This window comes from Pelobates fuscus, chromosome 5, assembly GCF_036172605.1.
Source record: "Pelobates fuscus isolate aPelFus1 chromosome 5, aPelFus1.pri, whole genome shotgun sequence".
Lineage (NCBI taxonomy): Eukaryota > Metazoa > Chordata > Amphibia > Anura > Pelobatidae > Pelobates > Pelobates fuscus.
The window spans coordinates 262,057,210-262,081,209 of NC_086321.1; the positions used below are offsets into that span (position 1 = coordinate 262,057,210).

General features: G+C 39.6%; 1 protein-coding gene across 1 annotated transcript in view; it reads left to right on the forward strand.

Moving 5' to 3' along the window:
- The window catches only part of SVEP1 (sushi, von Willebrand factor type A, EGF and pentraxin domain containing 1), a 334,296-nt gene that overhangs the window by 289,916 nt on the left and 20,380 nt on the right, over nt 1–24,000 (forward strand). The window contains exons 41-45 of the mRNA XM_063455268.1: nt 581–644; nt 6,599–6,772; nt 7,115–7,288; nt 13,608–13,784; nt 14,742–14,912. Of these exons, the coding sequence (XP_063311338.1) occupies nt 581–644; nt 6,599–6,772; nt 7,115–7,288; nt 13,608–13,784; nt 14,742–14,912 (760 nt within the window). The remainder of the gene's footprint in view (nt 1–580; nt 645–6,598; nt 6,773–7,114; nt 7,289–13,607; nt 13,785–14,741; nt 14,913–24,000) is intronic.

Below are 24,000 nucleotides of genomic sequence, written 5' to 3' on the forward strand. Positions count from 1 at the left end.
ACCACACTAAAACTATTAAAACTGCATTAAAGCACACACTGATAACTAAATAAGTCAGTATCCTGGTATGGAATATTTATTAAATCAGGGTTTATCAGCGTCTTGCTTCTAGGATTGTATGAAAGGGTTAATAACAAGTATAAGGTGTTATGATGGCCTTATTCCATCCGTCCCTAGCCCGTTATAAAATGTATTTTCATTGCCTTGTTTTCAACCTTTACCTTATTTAATACCTTGAAATAAAAGACTTATAGCTAGATTCTGCTATAGGAGATAAGCCTTATCTCTAGTAAAATGAATATAGTGATTTTATGCTTATCCCTGCTTATCAGTCATTTATCACTGACAGTTCAAGATGGCTTAAGACAGATGTTTTACAAATCAGCATCCATTTTTTACACACTCTGCTTTGATGGCATTCAAATAAAGAGCATGAATAAAGTTAATTTGGATTGTCGCTAAGACTGCTTGCATGAAATACAGTTGTTTGTGGAAGTACCAATACACAAAAACAATGCATTGTTAAATAATGTATTTCTACACAACTTCCTGTATGAACCACACATTATCTTTCTTCCAGGGACCTAATGAAAGAGTTTGCCAGTCCAACGGATCATGGAGTGGATTGGAACCACAATGCAAAAGTAAGAATAATTTTAAATACATTTGAAGAGGAAAATATAGGAATTAGTGTTTTATAAAATGTTTGCAATATATATGAATTCAATAGGAAGATTTGCATAATTCGTTCACATTAATTGTGTTACTGCAATGTGCTATGCTAAAACATTCAGAATTGCTCACTTAACTAGTATTTGCAAATGTTAAGCCACAATAGCTTAACACAAATGTATCCAAGTCATAATCACAGTTTTGCCATTTTGGCCTAAAATGTACAATTCCCCTGTCAATTCCAGGAAATTCCCAGTTTAGCAGGTACCGGTAATCTTGCTTGTATTTATTGTAAATCAGTGTGTGCTGATTACATTTAAGTTTAATACTTTTGTGAATGGTCTGACGCTTTAACAAGAATTTGACTTAAAGAGGTACTCCAACCAAACACCAGTGTTTTCATAAGATACTTGTTTTGGTTGTAATGATCCCTTCTGTGCTGGTCTGACCCCCATCCCCAACATAAAAAAAGCCTAAAATTACATGTTGTTTCCTCTCCAAGCCCAAGTTCTCCCTCAGCCTGATTATCTTTATCTAGCATAGATCCCACTTGCTAGAAGGATGTCAGGGGGAGTACAGACTGATATCAGGACAGGGCATGGGGGGGGGGGGGGGGGAGGGGGGGGGGGCATTGGCTGTCTGTCACCAGCATGCACTGCATGCTGGCATCAGACCCTATTTTTGCCTAGAACTGACATTAGTGAGTCCAGCACTATGACCATTTAAAAATCAATTAGGTGGTAATGGTGGTTGGTATAACTATTTAAATATATTTAATTCAAGAGAGCTCACAAAAAAATCTTAAAGGTGTTATCTAATAAAATTTAAACACAATGCTTTTGATTTATTATATAAATAATGCATTAAATATACTGGCAAAAATTAAATAAAGTTCAGTTCTGGTGATAGATCCTATCCCGTAATTATGAAATCATTATCCCATAATTATATGATTCCATTGCGTTAGAGGATAAATAGTTTATCTCCAAAGAACAGCTCAAATTGTCATATAATGATTTGAGCTTCTTCTTTACAAAACAGCTTGCCAGTCTGCCATGACTACCATGACTATCTTGTTAAATGGGATGTGTTTCAGCCTTGGTTACACCCACTCACACAGAATCTGTGGTTAAGCTCTCTCATGGGAAGGGAAAGAGTGCCTTCACTATTGCCCATGTAGTGTGCAACATGCTGCATCTGTGCACAGACATTGACAAAATTGTTATAAGCGATCTGGAACTAAATGTTTCAAGCTGCTTGACTGACAGCTCTAATGTGCTGTCTTTGACAGAAAAGATTTTGAGTTGGCATAAGGTTCTAAAGTACTAAGCACTTTACAATAATGATAATAGCTTACTGAACTTTACTTATAAAGACTGATCCTTTAAGATACTAAGTCAGAAACAATATCACAAAACATTAGGTTTTATTGGAAGAATATGGCTAGTTCTGTTTTAATTTTCAACTTATTGAAGAATGATGCAATTCTTAGTTAAATTTCAAATTTCACATCCCTTCCAGATTTACTTTACATGTGATAATGCTGTGTTTTCCATATCTTTTGTGTCTTCTGGCAAAAGATATGGAAAAACTGTAAAACTGCTTTGATCTTGTGTCAGTTTCATGCTGTTTCATTCCTTTGTAATAGGTGCCATTAAATTTCTTGGTAAGTGAACTTCACAGTGATTTTCTGTAGTATACGCAAAATAGTCACAAACATTAATCATTGCTATCATTGCTATGTGATTATTATTGTATACTTTTTTATACATAAAATGATTGTAAACATAAATGCATTCTAACGAAGCATATTGCTGTAGCAATATTTAAATGAGTTCTTATATACACGATATGGACAAAAGTATTGAGACATACCTCTTAATTATTGAATTTAGGTGAATTTAGGCACCTGCGCACTTATGACAAATCACAGCTTGAACTATCTTGCTTTGCATGTAATGCGTCTATCTCATATATTAGTTTCCCCTTTTACGTTGCATTACTGAAATAAATGAAATTTTGCACAATATTCTAATTTTTCGAGTATCACTTGTATATATATATATACGTAAGTATAAATATATATATATATATATATATATATATATATATATCCCTTGGAAAATTGCTGGTTACTAAGACTGAGGGTCATGGGGGGGAAAGGGTGGAGGGAGGGGTTACTTTTATTTTAATTAGGTTCCTGTCTTAAGGCTAAGAGGAGGAGCTACCCATTGTTATGCCTCCTGACCCTCACTCTTAGTAACCAGCAATATCCCAAGGATGGGATCACTGTGCTGCCATGGCCTATGACCATGAAAATTAAATTACGGTAAGTAGGAGTACATTTTTCTTTTTTTTGGCAGCACAACAATGGGCAATACACAAACAATAAAATAGAGGGAGAGACAATAAAGATCAAAACATCAAGATATGACAAAATGTTATCTATTGAGAGAAAAATACAAAACCATAGTGCAGAATATAATTAAACATTATGTTTAGACACAGAGAGACCACTTTTTCCAAATGAGTCATAGTGAGAGGCTCTTACATCTAACTGATTATAATGGTATTAATAGAAGTATAGATCAAGTAGCAGCTTTCCAAAACAGAACAGCGGACACCTTAGCCTGCTACTAGGAACTACACTTAATAATAATAATAATAATAATAATAATAATAATAATATTCTGGTGTCGGGTTATCTACCACCAGAGATGTTGCAGGCAACTATTATCACACTACCTAAACCGGGAAAATCACCTATAATATGTGCAAACTACCGCCCATTAGCATTATTAAATACTGATATAAAATTATTTGCCAAAGCAATGGCTAATAGAGTAAGATCTCTTTAGAGTAATAGAGTAAGATCGCAACAGGTTGAGGACAATACGCGGAGAGCCCTGAATCTTTTTAACTAATTACGTCTAACAATAGACCTGGCTCTTGCTCTAGACACAGAGAAGGCCTTTGATCATCTTCATTGGGGGTATATGACCGGGGTCCTAAAAAAATATTCCTTATCATGTCAGTTCTTGCAGGGGTTACTGTCTTTATACTCTGTACCATCAGATAGAGTGTTGAACGCAGGTTTTTTTTATCTCTGAATTTTATACTTACAAACGGCATGAAGCAGGACTGCCCCCTGTCACCCCTAATCTTTATTTTAGTATTAGAGCCTTTGATTTATCACCCACATTTTTCTTTGAAGCCCATAAGAGCGGTCCTCGAAGCATATGGTGTCTTAATATAAAAATAACACGGCCAAAACTCAGGTGTTTTCTATAAATATTCCGCATCACCAACTGAATGAATTAAAGGCCTTATATGATTTTGAATGGAGAAAAGACACTATAGCTTATTTAGGGACACACTTGTCATTTTCAAATCATATTATTTTGAAGCAAAACCAATACAAACTAAAGACTAAAATATCCTAAACTTTATAGGGTTGGTGTGGGACTAGGACTTTGTGGTTAGGACGGATTAATGCATTGAAAATGCTTGTGTTACAACAATTTTGGTTCTATTTTGAACACTACTGATTGAAATCCCTATAGCGCTTTTACAGAAATACCAACAGACGATAAATGCACATATATGGTAACGCAAGCCCTCAAGGGTTTCCTTGACAAGTACTTGCACTGCCATGAAGGATGGAGGCTTAAGTGTTCCAAATGTGGCAAAGTATAATGTGACATCTATCCTGTTTCAGACAACCAATTGTATATATTAGAACCAGTAATAAGTGCCCCACATTTAATAACAGATCTACTTTGGGTCCCTAAACAACAGAGATTCCAGACACAAATTATATAATATTGAATAGTTTATTTTCCTCCATTTTATATACCGTATATACTCGAGTATAAGCCGAGTTTTTCAGCCCATTTTTTGGGCTGAAAAACCCCAACTCGGCTTATACTCGAGTCAAGGTCTGTATTATGGCAATTTGCATTGCCATAATACAGACCGGGGGAGAGGGGGGCTGGCAGAGCTGTAACTTACCTGTTCTGCAGCTCCTGTCAGCTCTCTCCTCCTCCGCGCCGTCCGTTCAGCACCTCGGTCAGCTCCCAGTGTAAATCTCGCGAGAGCCGCGGCTCTCGCGAGACTTACAGTGTAAGCTGACAGAAGAGCTGACCGGACGGCGCAGAGGAGGAGAGAGCTGACAAGAGCTGCAGAACAGGTAAGTTACAGCTCTGCCAGCCCCCCTCTCCCCCCCACTGAACTGCCACTGGACCACCAGGGAAGGAGAGCCCCCCTCCCTGCCATATATCAAGCAGGGAGGGGGGACGAAAAAAAAAAATAAGAAATAATAATAAAAAAATAATAAATAATAAAAAAAAATTAATAACAAAAAAAGGGGTATAAGGACCACTATGGGAGGGGAGGGGGGGGGTATAAGGACCACTATGGGAGGGAGGGGGGAATAAGGACCACTATGGGAGGGAGGGGGGGGATAAGGACCACTATGGGAGGGATGGGGGTATAAGGACCACTATGGGAGGGAGGGGGGGGATAAGGACCACTATGGGAGGGAGGGGGGTATAAGGACCACTATGGGAGGGAGGGGGGGGGGGATAAGGACCACTATGGGAGGGAGGGGGTATAAGGACCACTATGGGAGGGAGGGGGGGGATAAGGACCACTATGGGAGGGAGGGGGGTATAAGGACCACTATGGGAGGGGGGGGGATGAGGACCACTATTGGAGGGAGGGGGGTATAAGGACCACTATGGGAGGGAGGGGGGGATAAGGACCACTATGGGAGGGAGGGGGGGATAAGGACCACTATGGGAGGGAGGGGGGGGATAAGGACCACTATTGGAGGGAGGGGGGTATAAGGACCACTATGGGAGGGAGGGGGGGGATAAGGACCACTATGGGAGGGAGGGGGGGGATAAGGACCACTATTGGAGGGAGGGGGGTATAAGGACCACTATGGGAGGGAGGGGGGTATAAGGACCACTATGGGAGGGAGGGGGGGATAAGGACCACTATGGGAGGGAGGGGGGGGGATAAGGACCACTATTGGAGGGAGGGGGGTATAAGGACCACTATGGGAGGGAGGGGGGTATAAGGACCACTATGGGAGGGGGTGGGATAAGGACCACTATGGGAGGGATGGGGGGTATAAGGACCACTATGGGAGTAATGGGGGGATAAGGAACACTATTGGGAGGGAGAAGGGGGATAAGGACCACTATGAGAGGGAGGGGGTGGGATAAGGACCACTATGGGAGGGGAGGGGGAAGTAAGGACCACTAGGGGAGGGAAGGGTAAGGACCACTAGGGGAGGGGTGAGTCAGGACCACTGGGGGGGGGGGTGAAGGAACACGGGGGTGGGGAGGTAAGGACCACTGAGGGAGGAGGAGGGGAAGTCAGGACATATGGGGGGGGGAGGGGGCGTCAAAAAATTTTTTGCCTACGGCGGCAAATATCCTTGCACCGGCCCTGCACACACTGCATTCACACACTGCATTCATACACACACACACTGCATTCATGCACACACACACTGCACTCATACACACACGCTGCACTCATACACACACACATACGCACACACTGCATTCATTATACACACACTGTAAATAAATATTCAATTAATATATTTTTTTTAGGATCTAATTTTATTTAGAAATGTACCAGTAGCTGCTGCATTTCCCACCCTAGTCTTATACTCGAGTCAATAAGTTTTCCCAGTTTTTTGGGATAAAATTAGGGGCCTCGGCTTATATTCGGGTCGGCTTATACTCGAGTATATACGGTATGTGCAGTATAATACTATTATTCTAAATAGACTAGTGTTTAACAGTGTTACTGAATGCCAATGTCTGATTTAATTATGTCATATGATATTTGAAAATTATGTGGTTTTATACACTGTTAAAAATTAACAATGGTATCATTCTCTCAATAGGGATTTCATGTGATGTCCCAGAGCCTTTGAAAAATGGAATCATTCACGGGGAGGGTCATTTATTTGGAGACGAGATTCACTATAGCTGTAATCCTGGTTATGACCTTAATGGACCTAGTCGTCGAGTGTGTCATTTAGACAAACAGTGGAATCCTTCCCCTCCAAAATGTCTGAGTATGTATAAAACATTTGTGCTATCTATGAATACTGAAACAAAGGTTACATTTAAACAGTACTATCCAGGACACCCAAAATACTTTGATTCTGGTGGTGTTTTTTTTTTCCTTACAGTTTAGTATTGAAGGTAATAAGATTAAGTGATTTGGAGACTGTACCTTTAACAAATTGCTTAGTTTTTTCCATGGTCTAGTGTTGTTTAATAACTTCACTTTGTATATTGATTAATAATGTTCTGACCAAAAATGTTCAAACACATGCAAAAACCAACTTCAATAATTATAACCATTTTATTTGTATAATCAATTATTGTAACACTTGACTTTTGTTTTCTTTGAGAGATGAGGTGCGAGGCTCCACATAAGCTGGAAAATGGAAAAGTTGACTATGAGAACCTCATGGTTGGGAGCACAGTGAAGTACCAGTGTAATCATGGATACAGCATGGAAGGCACACACCTTGCAGAGTGCACAGCAAATGGAAATTGGAGTTTTCCTCAACCTCTTTGCAAACGTGTGTGTTTATCTTTTATCACACAATAATTGTTTTAATATTTCAGTTCTAAACTACAAAGTGTGTTGGGAAAAAAGAATATCTGCCATTAACTGCAAAATGGAGAAAGTATAATTGTCATAAAACATATATTGAAGCAAATTTTTAGAACATTTTTACCACACGTGCACACAATAATATACACATAATACGTTTGTTGTTATGCCTCTGTATTGTTATATGTAATTTATTACAGATTGCACTCACAAGATATTAGTAAAATTCAGCTTATCGTTATGAAGTCTCTGAATGGACTGTGAAGCTTCTAGATGGTCCTTCCGGTCAGCAGACAAAATAGGATAGCCGAAAAATATATAAAACAAATTAACAAAATTAAATGAAATTAACTAAATAAAGAAATGAAAGTCCAGTAAAAATCTTGTGTTGAAGGGGTCTCTCCGCCCTACGCGTTTCGTTCTCTCGAACTTCGTCAGGGTCAATTGTGTCATTTTTCAATGCTTTCCTATGGACGCTCTGCGTGATGGAGACATAATATGCCTCCAGCGTCACAGATGCACCTCTAGTGGCTGTCCGGCAGACAGCCACTAGAGGCTGGCTTAACCCTGCAATGTAAACATAGCAGTTTCTCTGAAACTGCTATGTTTGCATCTTCAGGGTTAAAACATGTGGGACATTGCACCCAGACCACTTCATTGAGCTGAAGTGGTATGGGTGACTATAGGGTCCATTTAAGCTGGAGAGAAAAGCACATCAAAAGGAGATGTTGTTGTCTTTTGATTTGCTTCAGTCTAGATTTGAACTTTTGCCTAGAAAAGTTTTCAGCTATCTTAGCTTGAAAAACTTCATTATGAAAAAAACTATTGTAATGAATAATCCCCTAACGGATTTTTTTAAATAAACATTACAAGCATAAGATCACCTCTAAAGTTTAAAATTTTCTTACCCAATTGCAATCACAAGAAAATATCTCACCATGGATTAAATGGTAAATGGAGATGAATGTTGACCTGGAATACGAGGAGTGGTTAACGGGTAGGTATGTGCAAAAAATTCAGTTCGTTTAGGCACTTCCGAAATTCGGGACTTCGGCACTTTGGTTCGGTTCAGACTTCCGATTCAGGACTTCGGGACTTCAGCACTTTGGTTCGTCACTTCTGAAAATTTAGACTTCAGGATTTCGGACTTGGGGACTAAGGCCCTTCGGCACTTCGGCAATTTCCTAACCCTGCCCCTAAGCTAACCCTACCTCTACCCCTAACCCTTACCCTACCCAGACCCTACCCCTAACCCTACCTTTACTCCTTACCCAACCCTACCTCTACCCCTAACCCTATCCAGACCCTACCCCTAACCCTATCCAGACCCTACCCCAAACCCTAATCCTACCCCCTAACCCTACCTCTACCCCTACCCTAACCATACCTCTACCCCTAACCGTTACCCTAACCCTACCCCTACCTCTACCCCTAACCGTACCATGACCCTACACTTATCCAGATCCAACCCCTAACCCTACCTCTACCCCTTATTCTAACCCTTCCTCTACCTCTACCTCTACCACTAACCTTACCCCTGCCTCTACCCCTAACCTTACCCTGACCCTATCCCTAACCCTATCCAGACCCTACCCCAAACCCTAATCCTACCCCCTAACCCTACCTCTACCTCTACCCCTACCCTAACCATACCTCTACCCCTAACCGTTACCCTAACCCTACCCCTACCTCTACCCCTAACCGTACCATGACCCTACCCTTATCCAGATCCAACCCCTAACCCTACCTCTACCCCTTATTCTAACCCTTCCTCTACCTCTACCCCTAACCTTACCCTGACCCTACCCCTAACATAACCCTATCCAGACCCTACCCCCTAACCCTACCTCTACCCCTAACCCTACCCCTAACCCTACCCTGACCTTAGCCCTAACCCTAAACCTATCCAGACCCTACCCCTAACCCTACCCCCTAACACTACCTCTACCCCTAACCCCACCTCTACCCCTACCCTTAACCCTACCCCTAACCCTAGGGTAGGGGTAGGGTTATGGGTAGGCTTAGGGGTTGGGTTAGAGGAAGGTTGAGGTAAGGGGTAGGGGTAGGGTTAGGGCTAGGCTTAGGAGTAGGGTTAGGGGTATGGTTAGGGTTTGGGTTAGATTCCTATCATCATTCCCTTAATTTTCCCACCCTCTCCTGTTTTGCCACTTTTCAGACATCCAAAGCACTTTGGCATTTCCAAAATTCGGCACTTCGGTTCGGCACTTCGGCAATTCGGAACTTCGGCAATTCAGGAATATGGTAATTCAGTTTGATTTGGCACTTCTGAAATTTGGCACTTCGGCATTTCGGAAATTCAGCAGTTTGGACATTTCTTTTGGTTCAGGACTTCAGAAATTTGGCACTTCGGCAATTCGGAACTTCGGCAATTCGGTTCGATTCGGCACTTCTGAAATTTGCCACTTCGGCATTTCGGAAATTCGGCAATTCGGACATTCGGAAGCATCCGAATGTCCGAATTGACGAAATTCGTCCGAATTTAAATTCGGACCGAAACAAATTGCACGTCTATTAAAGGGTTTGATAATAGTAAGGAAGAACATTCACAGTATGAACCTAATAGAAACCCAGTTAAAATAACGTTGCGTTGGTATTTAATTCCTGTGAGATTACACAAAATGTATTCTAACACATCACAAACGTGTTGGAGATGTGCAGTAATCATTATTCTTTCTTACACATCTGGTGGGGTTGCCCTGAGTTAATAAACACTATTAAATCTCTACAGAATTTTTTTATGTCTTTATTAGGAATTAAATTTGACTTCCCTTCTCAGATGTTGGAGGTAGCCTTTTATCAAGACCATTCCCAATATGTAAAATATCTGAAGCTTTGAGCCCCTTGGAAACATTTTATAGAGAACAATGACGGTTTATTTTAGAAGTTAGTTTCCACTGACTCCTCAACCCCTCCCCCTTGGGGGCCTTGAATGAATGATGAGTGAATGATGATTTAACCCATTAAGGACACATGACATGTGTGACATGTCATGATTCCCTTTTATTCCAGAAGTTTGGTCCTTAAGGGGTTAATGTTGTATTGTCTTCTAAATTTACTTAATCACTTTTATGTATATTCAGTAAATAATATAGAAATGCTGAGCTAATATTTAAATACACACACAAGGGAAAGTGTTTTATTTACTAGTGGATAAAACATTTTTTAACTTTGCACTCTTTTTTAAAATTATGTATTTTTTTTTGTATTTTCGAGAAATGTATCTAATTAACCTGTTTCCCTTTTACAATTGTAACAGAAATAAAAAGAAAATAAATACAAATTTCCAGTTCCAACTTCTGGATGTTTTAGAATGGATTATATCCTGTTATCCCATCAAAATAAATAATTTTGGATATCACACTATTTTTCAGAGCACCAAATATATATGAAAATTACATAAGTTGAACTCCCTTAAAAAAGAAATGTAAATGCATACTCTAAATTGATGATGTATGCATATGACAGATATTTTTTTTTCTTTATCATATTTATTCAAAAAGTTTCAACAATACATAAAATCACATTTGTTTATCCCATATAGCCTCATCGCTCCAAGTGTGTCATAATTATAACAATAGATAATAGCATCATATATTAATATACACGTGCAATATAGGTGATAGTAAATATCAAATTATTCAAAATATTTAGATTATATATATATAAACATTAAAAAAAAAGACAAAAAAAAATAAAAAAATTAGAAAATTCAACATATATAACAAACATAAATAGAAATACAAAATTAGATACGGAATTAAGAAATCAAAATTAAAATTAAGATTTTTTGGGGGGGGGCCCGTGGAGAGAGGAAAGAACAGTCCAGAGATATGTTAAATCATACTTGAGTATTTGGAAGTCCAGAGGGTCCAAACTTTCTAATTTTTCCTAGGTTGCGAGTTAAAAACATAACTCGTCTCCATTTTATGCTGGAATTCAATTTGAGTCATCATTTCTATCCAGTCAGGAGGTATAGGAGATTTCCAACATCTAGCGATGTTAATTTTGACTGCAGAGAAAACATGGGTCAAAAGTTTACTTAGATTGTTATCCTGTGTAGGGAGGCCGATATTAAATAGAAACATTTGTGGACTAATTTCATTTATGTCATGGTATAAGGATTTTACCAAATTGAACATCTGTATTTTTAAATTGTTTAGTCTAGGGCATTCCCACCATATATGATATATTGTACCATCTTCCAGTCCACATCTCCAACAAATTGTACTATGAATAGGGTCGATCTTATGCATTCTAACTGGGACAAAATACCATCTATAGATTAGTTTAAAGTGAGTTTCCAATAGTGATACATTATGAATAGATTGTTTTACTAGTTGAATACCTCTAGTCCATTCTACAAAAGGTATAGATTTGCCAATATCGATTTCCCATTTATTAAAGGAAGAGATTTGAAGGTCCTGGTCCATTAGATCGAATAATCTAGAAAATCTAGCAATACTCCCTTTTTTTTTACTATTAGCAATTTGGAAGTTTATATAATGTTCTTTACATATTAATTTAGACATTAACCCCTTAAGGACACATGACGGAAATATTCCGTCATGATTCCTTTTTATTTCTGAAATTGTGTCCTTAAGGGGTCAAGAAATTCTTTAATCTTAGATATTTAAATATATCACTTGTGGGTATGTTATATTTTAATTGTAGTTGGTTAAGTGTAGTCAATTTATATCCTTCACATAAGTCTGAAATCTTACTTATCCCTAGTTGGAGCCAGGGTTTGATATCTAAATCTATCAATACATAACGTAAAACTTCTATTGGGGTATCATAAAATATTCTATCTTTCAAATTAAGTTTCTTCATAAGTATTTTAGAAGTTATAACCATATCGTTTAGAATATTATTGGAAAAAAGATTTTTCTCCAGTACAACTAAATCTAGTAGGCCTATCCACACCAAAATAGGTAGTTTATACTTGGGAGTACTTTCTTGTTCTATACTAAACCATGGTGAGATGTCCTGATCCGTATTCATCCACATTAATAACTGAGATGCTTTACAGGCTTCATAGGTCCTATATACATCCGGAAAAGCTATATCCCCTTTCGGGTAGCTTCTACGCAATATTTCAAAAGCAATCCTAGGGGGTTTATTAGCCCATATGTAGTCATATGCGTATGACAGATATTTGTGCCAGTCAATGCATTAAGACATATAATTGGTATGCCTATACATTGCAAAATGTGTTGCTGTCTAATCTCTTAAACATTAAAAATACTAATATTTCCCTATGAAACACCAATTATTTAGGAATTTGTGGCGTATCATGATCTTAATATATTATGTTTAATATTTAGTTTGACCTCCCTCTGCATACAGCACTCAAATTTACAATCCTGAGCTGTCTGGCTAAAACGTCTTTTTTTTTTTTTTTTTTTTTTATTGATACATGGCATATATGTGTAAATACAAGGGTATACTATATTTGTGTGTAGTGTGTGAATGTAGGATGTATATAAATGCCAGTGAGAATGCATGAGGTTATATGCACCCTTTTCTATGCACTCATCAAAACACTTTTTCACTCCCATCTGTATTGCTTTGCTGCTCTCCCTTTTCATTTTTATCTAACTGACAAACCTCTGCCTCTTATCATATATGTCTTTTCACCTTTTCCCAAAACGAAAGTACAGATGGACCATTCACACAAAGACTATCCATTTGGATCATCTTTCCCCATGCTTATTCTTCTAATTATCCATGTCAATTCTCCCTATGCCTCTTCCTATTGTCATTTATGTCCCCGATCCCTATATCACTTCCTCTCGTCATCCATATCACCCTATCCATGTCCCCATCACTCCCTGTGTCCACATATCTCCACATCTCCCCAATCCCCATTTGCGTGTGGATGTTTGATTTGCAAAACTCTTTTTTTAAGGAAGCTGATTTGAACCAATTTAAATTGACAGTAGCATGAAAAGGAAGTCATTTCCTTCCAAGTTTTATTTACTCATTCTATATTAAACTTCCATTAAATGTGAGCATTTCATGAATGACCTCCTGTGTACTCTGATGATTTTTGTTTATTTGGCAGATTGAAGTAGAAAACACTATGTGCTTCACTGAACATACAAAGAAAACATTTATTATGTGCTTTTTCTTTTTTCTTTTACTGTACATTCCAGTATAGCCAATTTGACACTTATATTTAAATCCAAGCTTTTGACTTGCCAGCATTTAAAACAGGATATAAATTGTAGATATTGATATTTGAAATGTATTTCTTTCTGCAGCAAACCCGTGTCCTGTTCCATTTGTAATCCCAGAGAATGCTATTCTGACAGAAACAGAGTTCTATGTTGGCCAGATATTGTCCATCAAGTGTCGGAAAGGATATCAGCTGCATGGCCAAGCTGTCATAACATGCAGTGCTGATGAAACCTGGACAGATACAAAAGCAAAATGTGAAAGTAAGAATTTATTCAATCATGTACATTCAATGCTTCATAACAGAAGTTAGGAAAGGTGAAGCCCAAACCTATCCATCAAGGTTTCATACCAGTGCTCCTCTTGAAACTAAAAGAAACAAAGATAAATTGCTCTAAAGTGAAATAATTGAATAGCCAGTGCAGGATTTAAACCATGATCACCTATATGGAGAGAATTCTCCAGTGTGCATCCCCCAACCCCCCCCCCCCCCCAAAAAAAAAAAAAAAACACATATGATAAAAAATGTACACACACAAATAAACAATGTGTGTATATGTCTGTATGTTTCTGTGTGCAATAGTGTATGTTTGTGTTTGTATCTATGTGTACAGTATGTGTGTAGCTGTGTTTGTAACAGTGTGTGTATGTACCTGCCATTCATACTGCTCTCAGATATAACTGCTTACTCAGGCTTAACACAGCAATATCAGTACAAACTTCAACAGCCTTTAATTAGGCACTGCAGGCAGCCGGTGGTGGCTTTTTACTTGCAGATTAGGCACATGGGGTACCCCCTATTACGCCAGTGTACTCTGCCTGATAAATCTGTGTATAGGATGGCTCATATTTTATGCTTTGTCATTATTTCAGTGAGCGATTATATGGAATATACAATAGCAAAATTATGGATGATCAGAATTATGTCATGTATGTATAGATTTTCCTTAAAAAAAACTTTCCTGTAAAGAAGCTGAGATTAACTCAGTATTTCTTTAAAATAATCCTATTGTGGTTTATGACTGTTTTTAGGTTTCACAACCCAACCAAATAATTCCTCCATACCCAAATTCTTAGTATCAATTTATGTATCTTATAATTATATTTTGCCGATTACACATGCATATTATAAATATGAATTGGAAAATCAATAACTTTTTAAGACACTTTAAAATCAATTTAATTCATTTTTAATTATCAATTTTTTTTTTTAAATTTAGGAATATCCTGTGGACCCCCAAATCAAGTCCATAATGCAATGGTTCGAGGTTTATACCATCATTATGGAGACATGGTGACATATGCTTGCTACAGTGGGTATATGTTAGAGGGATCCTTTAGGAGTATTTGCTTGGAAAACAAGACATGGACCACACCACCATCCTGCAAAGGTAGGCTTTTAATAATTAGATGATACTATATACCAAATGTGGCCAAAATGGAGATCACCAGGTGCGGTAGAACTACAACTTCCATGATGCTTTACTTGCCTTTAGAATGAAAAAGCATCTTGACCCCTGTAGTTTTAAAACATCTGTGGCTCTACCTTTTGGGCACCCCTGCTATATACAAATACTACTCAAAGATTTGTAACTAAATAATATATTGTATATAAACATCATAACCAACCATCTTTCTGGTATAGATTACAATTCAATGAGCTGACTGTCCCAATATCCCTCTATCCTGCTTATTATAAATGCAGCAATTAACTTTAATTTCCTCTTCCTCACTCTTTAAACTCTCTGGAGGAAGGCGTGCTTTGCCCTGACCATAGCATATCGTACATACCTTAGATGTCCTGACTCATTTGTAGGAGATTTCAAAGCTCTTTATTAAATAGCTTGTACAGTAGCCATCATCATGCAAGCTGAGAAGAAGTAAATAGTGTGGCATTAAGTTTGCGGAGTAGTTTAATTTATGTTTCTTCATGAATGACATCACTTTCAACTTCTAAACTGAACTGCCGAAAAAAACACTTACTGTTCAAGCTTTTTAGGGATATGTACAGTTTTCGCATTTAAAACAAATTGGTTGATTTTTGTAATATGGAAAAGGCAGCCACAAAATGTGTATGTGGCAAGGTTTTCTTCAAGTATTTAAGAATAAAGCTTAGAGGGACACTCCACTGCCCAAATAAAAATAGATAAAAACACTATTTACTAAATAAACTCCCAATATCAACATGTATGTATTTATTTACGTCTTTTTTCATTGTCGGCTTTTGCAAGCCCCACACTTTTTAACCCTGCCCAGACTTTCTGTGTCTGTCCAATTACAGACTTCCCAGTGCAGCTCAATGAGAAGTCTACGCAAGGCAGGTGCTCTGACAATTGTCTGCCTTTTGAGTTTAGCTTCACTAACCTATACAACTAGGAAATAATAGGACATGTTGTCTGATTTACAGTTAAGGAGTGTAACAATGTGTATCCCTTTAACCAAAAGCATATGGCCTAAATTGCAATTAGGCATGGGTAACTGTTCAATTCTTGACCAATAATGAGCAACAGTTTTAAGAGAAATCACAATCCAAGTGTCACATAATTTTCTTCTGACAGTAATGCCACTGAATCAGATACATTATTGAGTAAAAAACAGACCTAAGTCATAATTTCATAATTAAATTTGCAATTTCAAGTTTGATAGGCCGATATCACAAATTTAACAAAATAAATAAAATATGTCTTTAAGGGGGTTTCAGTTGCCTCTCAGGTAAATGGATACACAGAGCCAAGTTACATATTTGCCAATCTTCCCTTCCTATACTTCTGGTACTGAGGAGTTTATGTTGTTCATTCTGCACATGGGCTGACATTTTTAAAGTATTTTAGGCATTACATTCACTTTCCTTAAAGGGACACTCTAGGCACCCAGACCACTTCTGCTCATTGGAGTGGTCTGGGTGCCAACTCCCACTACTCTTAACCCTGCAAGTGTAATTATTGCAGTGTTTTATAAACTGCAATAATTACATTGCAGGGTTAACTCCACCTCTAGTGGCTGTCTATTAGACAGCCACTAGAGGTCACTTCCTGGGTTCTAGCACAGGAAACCTGTGCTAGAGCGTCGCTGGACGTCCTCACGCTGTGTGAGGACCTCCAGCGTCGCTCAAAACCCCATAGGAAAGCATTGAAATGATTTTTCAATGCTTTCCTATGGGGAGACGTAATGCGCATGCGCGGCATTGCCGCGCATGCGCATTAGGTCCCCTCGGCCGGTGGGCGAGATCAGTCTCGCCCACCGGCTGACGCAATGAAGAGGAGGAGCGCCGTGGAGGCGGAGACAGCGACGAGGGACATCGCCGCTGCCTCAGGTAAGTCACTGAAGGGGTTTTCACCCCTTTAGTAACTGGGGATTGGGAGGTGGGAGGGAGAGGGACCCTCCAGTGCCAGGAAAACGGATCGTTTTCCTGGCACTGGAGTTTCCCTTTAATGATGTGTTCCTCTCTGGTAGGATTATCATTTCCAAAACATGAATGCTTAACATAAGGTGTAGTGAGCACTTTTTCATTGATAATGTTAAAAGTAATGTAGAAAAGTTTTGAAACAGCAGCATCGTATTGTGTAGATATTTTTAACAGCTCATTGGCAGCCACTACCATGTCAATAAATATCAGTTACAGTATTATAATTTCCCCAAATGTTTGCAAAATTGTCTAGCAAATGTATCAATTGTCATGATTTTTTCAGAGGTTTTAATGCTGGATATTACAGTGCAACACCTGCACTCTCACACAACCAATGCTGTTCAGATCCAGAGTGCCTAGCAAGGTTCAAGTACATTATGTTGCAGGGTATTCTTATACGCCTACAAATATGAGTGTGTATACTGCAGATGCAAACAGCATAGGGGGATAAGCATAAAAGAAGACTATAAGGTCAGGCATAAGTTCAGGGTGTGGATACACTGAATGTCAGTGCTGCACAGGGCCGCCATCAGGGGGTGACAACCATGATGGTTGTCACGGTCCCGCCTGCCCGGGCCCAACATGGAGCGGCGGAACTGTCGCAGGTGCATTTGCACCGGGGCCCATCAGGTGACCCAAGCATTTAGGGCCACCCGATGAGCCCTATATCTTCAGGGGCCCGGTCAGCGCTGTAATAGCGCAACCGGGCCCCTTTTAAAAAAAAAATTGCAGCTGCATCGCAAGTGCTGCTGGGAGGAAGTGATGGTCGGTCACTACCTCCCAGCTTACTCCACGCGGGAAGGGGAGAGACAGCCTGAAGGCGGAGAGGAGAGGAAGAGGCAGCCGAAGCCTATCATCCCCAGCCACCCACCTGCAATGCAGAGGTAAGTAAAAGGAGGGTCGCTGAAAAATTAAGGGGTGTGTGTGTATATATATATATATATGTATGTATGTCAGCATGTATTTATGTATGTATGTATGTGTGTGTGTGTATGTATGTCAGTATGTATGTATGTATGTATGTCAGTATGTGTATGTATGTATGTATGTATATATCAGTATATGTGTGTGTCTGTATGTATGTCATTATGTATGTATGTATGCCAGTATGTGTGTATGTATGTATATATCAGTATGTGTGTGTGTGTGTGTGTATGTGTATGTATGCTATGTATGTCAGTATGTGTATGTATGTAATGTGTGTCAGTATGTGTATGTAATGTGTGTCAGTATGTGTATGTACTGTATGTCAGTATGTGTATGTAAGTAATGTGTGTCAGTATGTGCATGTGCTGTATGTCAGTATGTGTATGTATGGTATGTCAGTATGTGTATGTATGTAATGTATGTCAGTATGTGTATGTATGTATGTATGTATGTATATATCAGTATGTATGTCATTATGTATGTAAATCAGTATGTATGTATGCATGTCAGTATGTATTTATGTGTATGTATTTGTCTGTTTATCAGTATGTATGTATGCCTGTATGTATATGTGTGTGTCTGTATGTCAGTATGTATGTATGTATGTGTGTATCTGCATCTCCTTATGCATGTGTGTGTCTGTATGTATATTAGTATGTGTCTGTATATGTGTGTCTGTTTCAGTATGTGTATGTCTGTTTCAGTATTTGTGTCTGTTTGTTAGTATGTGTGTATATTTCTGTGTGTTTCTGTGTTTGTGTCTGTGTGTGTATTCCTGTGGGTGTGATTTGGAGGTGGGCCCTGGGGGAGGGCTTGGAGGTGGGCAACCGGGGGCCCAGACCTTGAGCTGTGTTAGGGGCCCCAAAATTTCTGATGACGGCCCTGGTGCTGCATGTTGTGCAGCACTGACCCATGAAGCATATCTAGTGGCTGTCTAGTGACTGTGAAAGGGCAGTGTTTACAGTAAAAATCCTACAGGAACATGATATAGTCACCAGAACATTAAGCTGTAGTTGTTCTGGCAACTATAGTGTCCATTTAAATCGATCCCCAAAATATTTTGCTTTAAATTTGGCTAAAACCATGTACAAATGCAGTTGCATCCTCATATATGTACCACTATGTCATTTACTTACAATTGAACTTTAAATTGACTCTGGCATGAAGTCACCCACTGAGCATAAAAAATAATAGTGGAACATATTCCATTCTGTTGTATTTTATGGTTTCCTCACTATGCAGAATTCAATAAAATCCAATCAGGTCCGTTTCTAATAAATTGCCTTGTTATTTGTTCAGTTATACATTATGTGCTTATCGCTTACACTTTGCTTTACATTATTAATAAGTCCTTTGGGCACACATATAAGTGGTTTTGGTTTTCAAACGATGACTATTGTAAAATATTTCATTAAGAATTATTCAGAAAACGATTTCAAAGAAAGCAGTAAAATTGAAAATTAGATAAGTGTCAGCCAGTAAAAATGCTAAAGCTATAAAACAGAACAAAACACATTTCCTTTATACATAAATAGACTGTGCAGTTATAAAATAAGAATCCAAAGAAAATCTGCAGTATTAAAGGAACACACCAATCCTTTTGTGTGAGTATTATATAGTTAGAAGATTAAAAAGTTATATTGCAAAAATAAATTAAAAATAATATCAAAAGTACTCACATTTGTTTGTCTACTTGCCACAAATCTACTGCTTCTGCAGTGAGCTCTGCCCAGATCAGGAAGAGTCATTTACACATACATGCTTGCTTAACTTGCTATACCACTGCTGTGCTTATCCCATAAGCATTTCTTTATGGTCACAGCAAGGTTTTATGGAAGCTGTAGTTCAACTGTAAGCATCCTACTGTGGTTAAATTCTCATATTTGTGATGAGTGATGTCAGGAGAGGGACTGTAAATGAGGTACGTCTTATCACCTTTTAGGGGGTTAAAGGAGACAAGCCACCTAAATGGTGGTTTTAACACTAAAGGGTGAGGAATACATGTTTGTGTTCCTAAACCTAGAGTATTCCTTTAATCTATACATTATGCATTGTATTGCACAGTGTCAAATCCCTACTACGCATTAGGGGATTTGAAAACATTTCAACCTTAATCTTATCAGTTTTGGTGTGAGGGTAGATGAGACACTATATCTGTAATAGTAGGATAGTAATACAGACACATTGTTATCACTTTGTCTCTTTTTCACACATTGCCTCCATGGCTGAAATCATCAATCCATAGGAAAGCACAGTGCATCTCTATAGTGAGCTTTCAGTGTCTCCACTCAATCTTTGCAGGGCCGAACCCAGGACATACGCAAGGACTTTTGCCTACACAGGTGAAGATGCATTTTGCCGCCCCCAATATACGCCTATACCTGTGTGTCTATTAACCATCCTTTTGCTTGGCTTGTCACCTTTTTGTTTCTCTTTTTCATTTTTGCGTACTGTATCACCTATTTCTCAGTTTTTTTTAATGCTTTTGAGTCTTTCCCACCTTTTGTGGCCTCTTAACCCTTATGTCATTTATCCCATTTCTGAATCATTTTTGCCCCCCTTTCTAACTCCTCCTGTCTATATCTGCCCCCTCAGATATTCTTACTTGTCTCTGTAGTGTAAATATATATAAATATACAGTGCTCAAAAAAAATAAAGGGAACACAAAAATAACACATCCTAGATCTGAATGAATTCAATATTCTTCTGAAATACTTTGTTCTTTACATAGTTGAATGTGCTGACAACAAAATCACACAAAAATTAAAAAATGTAAATAAAATTTTTCAACCCATGGAGGTGTCACACTCAAAATTAAAGCGGAAAAACACACTACAGGCTGATCCAACTTAGATGTAATGTCCTTAAAACAAGTCACAATGAGGCTCAGTAGTGTGTGTGGCCTCCATGTGCCTGTATGACCTCCCTACAACACCTGTGCATGCTCCTGATGAGGTGGCAGATGGTCTCATTAGGGATCTTCTCCCAGACCTAGACTAAAGCATCTGCCAACTCCTGGACAGTCTGTGGTGCAACGGGATGTTGGTGGATGGAGCAAGACATGATGTCCCAGATGTGCTCAATTGGATTCAGGTCTGGGGATTATTATTATTATTTTATTATTTATATAGCGCCAACAAATTCCGTAGCGCTGTACAATGGGTGGACTAACAGACACATAATTGAGATCAGACCACTGGACGTACAGGAACAGAGGGGGTTAAGGGCCCTGCTCGATGAGCTTACATGCTAGAGGGAGTGGGGTATAGTGACACAAAGGGTTAAAGTAGGGGAATTAATCAGTTTGTTAGAGAAGGGTTTTTTGAGTGCTTGGTATGTCAGTTTTGACAGTTGCAGGAAAGGAGTCATGGCGTGGGGGATGAGAAACCTGCTGACAGTGTAATTGATACGCTTTAATGAAGAAGTGAGTTTTCAGAGATTTTTTGAAGGAGTGGAGGCTGGGTGAAAGTCTGATTGAGGAGGGAAGGGAGTTCCACAGAAGAGGTGCAGCCCTGGAGAAGTCTTGAAGGCGAGCATCAGAGGTGGGGATCCGGACAGAGGATAGGCGTAGGTCTTGGGCTGAGCGCAGGGGTCTCGACGGGACATACTTGTGTATGAGGGAGGATTGGTATGCTGGAGCAGCATTATGTAGGGATTTGTAAGCAAGCGCCAGAATTTTGAATTGGGCCCTATATCTAACTGGAAGCCAATGCAGGGACTGACAGAGCATGGAGGCGTGGGAGGTGCGACCGGACAGGAAAATAAGCCCAGCAGCCGCATTCATTATAGATTGCAGCGGTGCAAGCTGGGAACATGTAAGACCGGTGAGAAGGGGATTGCAATAGTCAAGGCGAGAGAGAACAGCATGAACCAGTACCTTCGCTGCATCCGGCGTTAGATATGGGGATCCATAGCATCAATGTTTTCGTCTTGCAGGAACTGCTGACACACTCCAGCCACATGAGGTCTAGCATTGTCTTGCATTAGGAGGAACCCAGGGCCAACCGCACCAGCATATGGTCTCGCAAGGGGTCTGAGGATCTCATCTCGGTACCTAATGGCAGTCAGGCTACCTCTGGAGAGCACATGGAGGGCCACCCCACACCATTACTGACCCACTGCCAAACCGGTCATGCTGGAGGATGTTGCAGACAGCAGAACGTTCTCCACAGCATCTCCAGACTCTGAAACATCTGTCACATGTGCTCAGTGTGAACCTGCTTTTATCTGTGAAGAGCACAGGGCGCCAGTGGCGAATTTGCCAATCTTGGTGTTCTCTGGCAAATGCCAAACTTCCTGCACGGTGTTGGGCTGTAAGCACAACCCCCACCTGTGGACGTCGGCCCTTCATACCACCCTCATGGAGTCTGTTTCTGACCGTTTGAGCAGACACATGCACATTTGTGGCCTGCTGGAGGTCATTTTGCAGGGCTCTGGCAGTGCTCCTCCTGTTCCTCCTTGCACAAATGCGGAGGTAGCGGTCCTGCTGCTGGGTTGTTGCCCTCCTACGGCCTCCTCCACATTTCCTGATGTACTGGCCTGTCTCCTGGTAGCGCCTCCATACTCTGGACACTACACTGACAGACACAGGAAATCTTCTTGCCACAGCTTGCATTGATGTGCCATCCTGGATGAGCTGCACTACCTGAGCCACTTGTGTGGGTTGTAGACTCCATCTCGTGCTACCACTAGAGTGAAAGCACCACCAGCATTCAAAAGTGACCAAAACATCAGCCAGGAAGCATAGGAACTGAGAAGTGGTCTGTGGTCACCACCTGCAGAACCACTCCTTTATTGGGGGTGTCTTGCTAATTGCCTATAATTTCCACCTGTTGTCTATCCCATTTGCACAACAGCATGTGAAATTGATTGTCACTCAGTGTTGCTTCCTAAGTGGACAGTTTGATTTCACAGAAGTGTGATTGACTTGGAGTTACATTGTGTTGTTTAAGTGTTCCCTTTATTTTTTTGAGCAGTGTATATAAATTTTGTGAAAAGTCCTTGTACTCAGACTATAAACATAAATACCTGCCGGATGCTCAGCCTAGGGGTTTAATATCCAGAAAGTAGTAAGATGGCAGCACTCACAGTCTTTAAGACGGTCTTAAGACCATGAGTGCTGTCATTCTTACTACTTTGTATATATGTATATATATATACATTTGTGTTCAGGCCTCAATAGCCGTAGAGCTTGGGAAATAAGACATACAGGGAAAAAACAAAAGTCGTTGCGGTGTGCCGGAACCGATGATGCAGTAGGCCTGAAATAAAGAGGGCCTACCTTATATAAAGATAGAAGAAAAGTGGAGTGGTGGGTGGCAAATTGCCAGACCTGAGACGGTAGTGAGGAGGGGACTCGTGCTCCTTAAGAAGGGAAACCAGGCCCCTCCCACAACTTCAGGCCCAGCCTTCCATTTCCACGGCCTCAAAAGCCGTAGAGTTTGGGGAATAAGACATACAGGGACGAAACAAAAGTCAGTTGTGGTGTGCCGGAAACGATGATGCGGTAGGCCTGAAATAAAGAGAGCAGAAAGAGATATCATAACAAAATGTATTCAGCCTACAAATACAACATGGATACATCACATTAACATGTTTCGGAATGCTTGTCGCATCTCTTGTGCAGGTTGAGGTATGTATCTAGTGTAGGCAGTTGATTTCCATCGATGTAAGGTTTTGATGATGTGTACGGGAATATTTATTTTGGTAGCCGTGGTGGCGGCCCCGATACAGAATGAATGACCTGGGTAATTAGCCGAGTTAACACCGAACCGTACCAGTAACATTCTAACATAAAGCATGAACTTGCTACTGGTGAGTGTTTTCCCGTGTAAAGCCAGAAGTGGTTGATTAGGGGTATTTTGATTGTAGCAAAGGTAATGGTCCAAGACTTGACGGGGCACCATTGATTACATATAATATGTACAGATACATCTATTTGTGGATAATAGGTAAAAAGTTACAACAGTTACCCTTAACTGATAGTATTGTAGACAAAGGACTCCTCCTAGTCCTCAAGACAACATAGACAAAATACCCAAAGGTAATCTACAATACAAAAATAACAGAGAAAGACATAGGGCAATAATGCTGAAAAAAGTGTGAGTGAAAAGATGTAATTAGTCACACTCACAAACCCATATTGA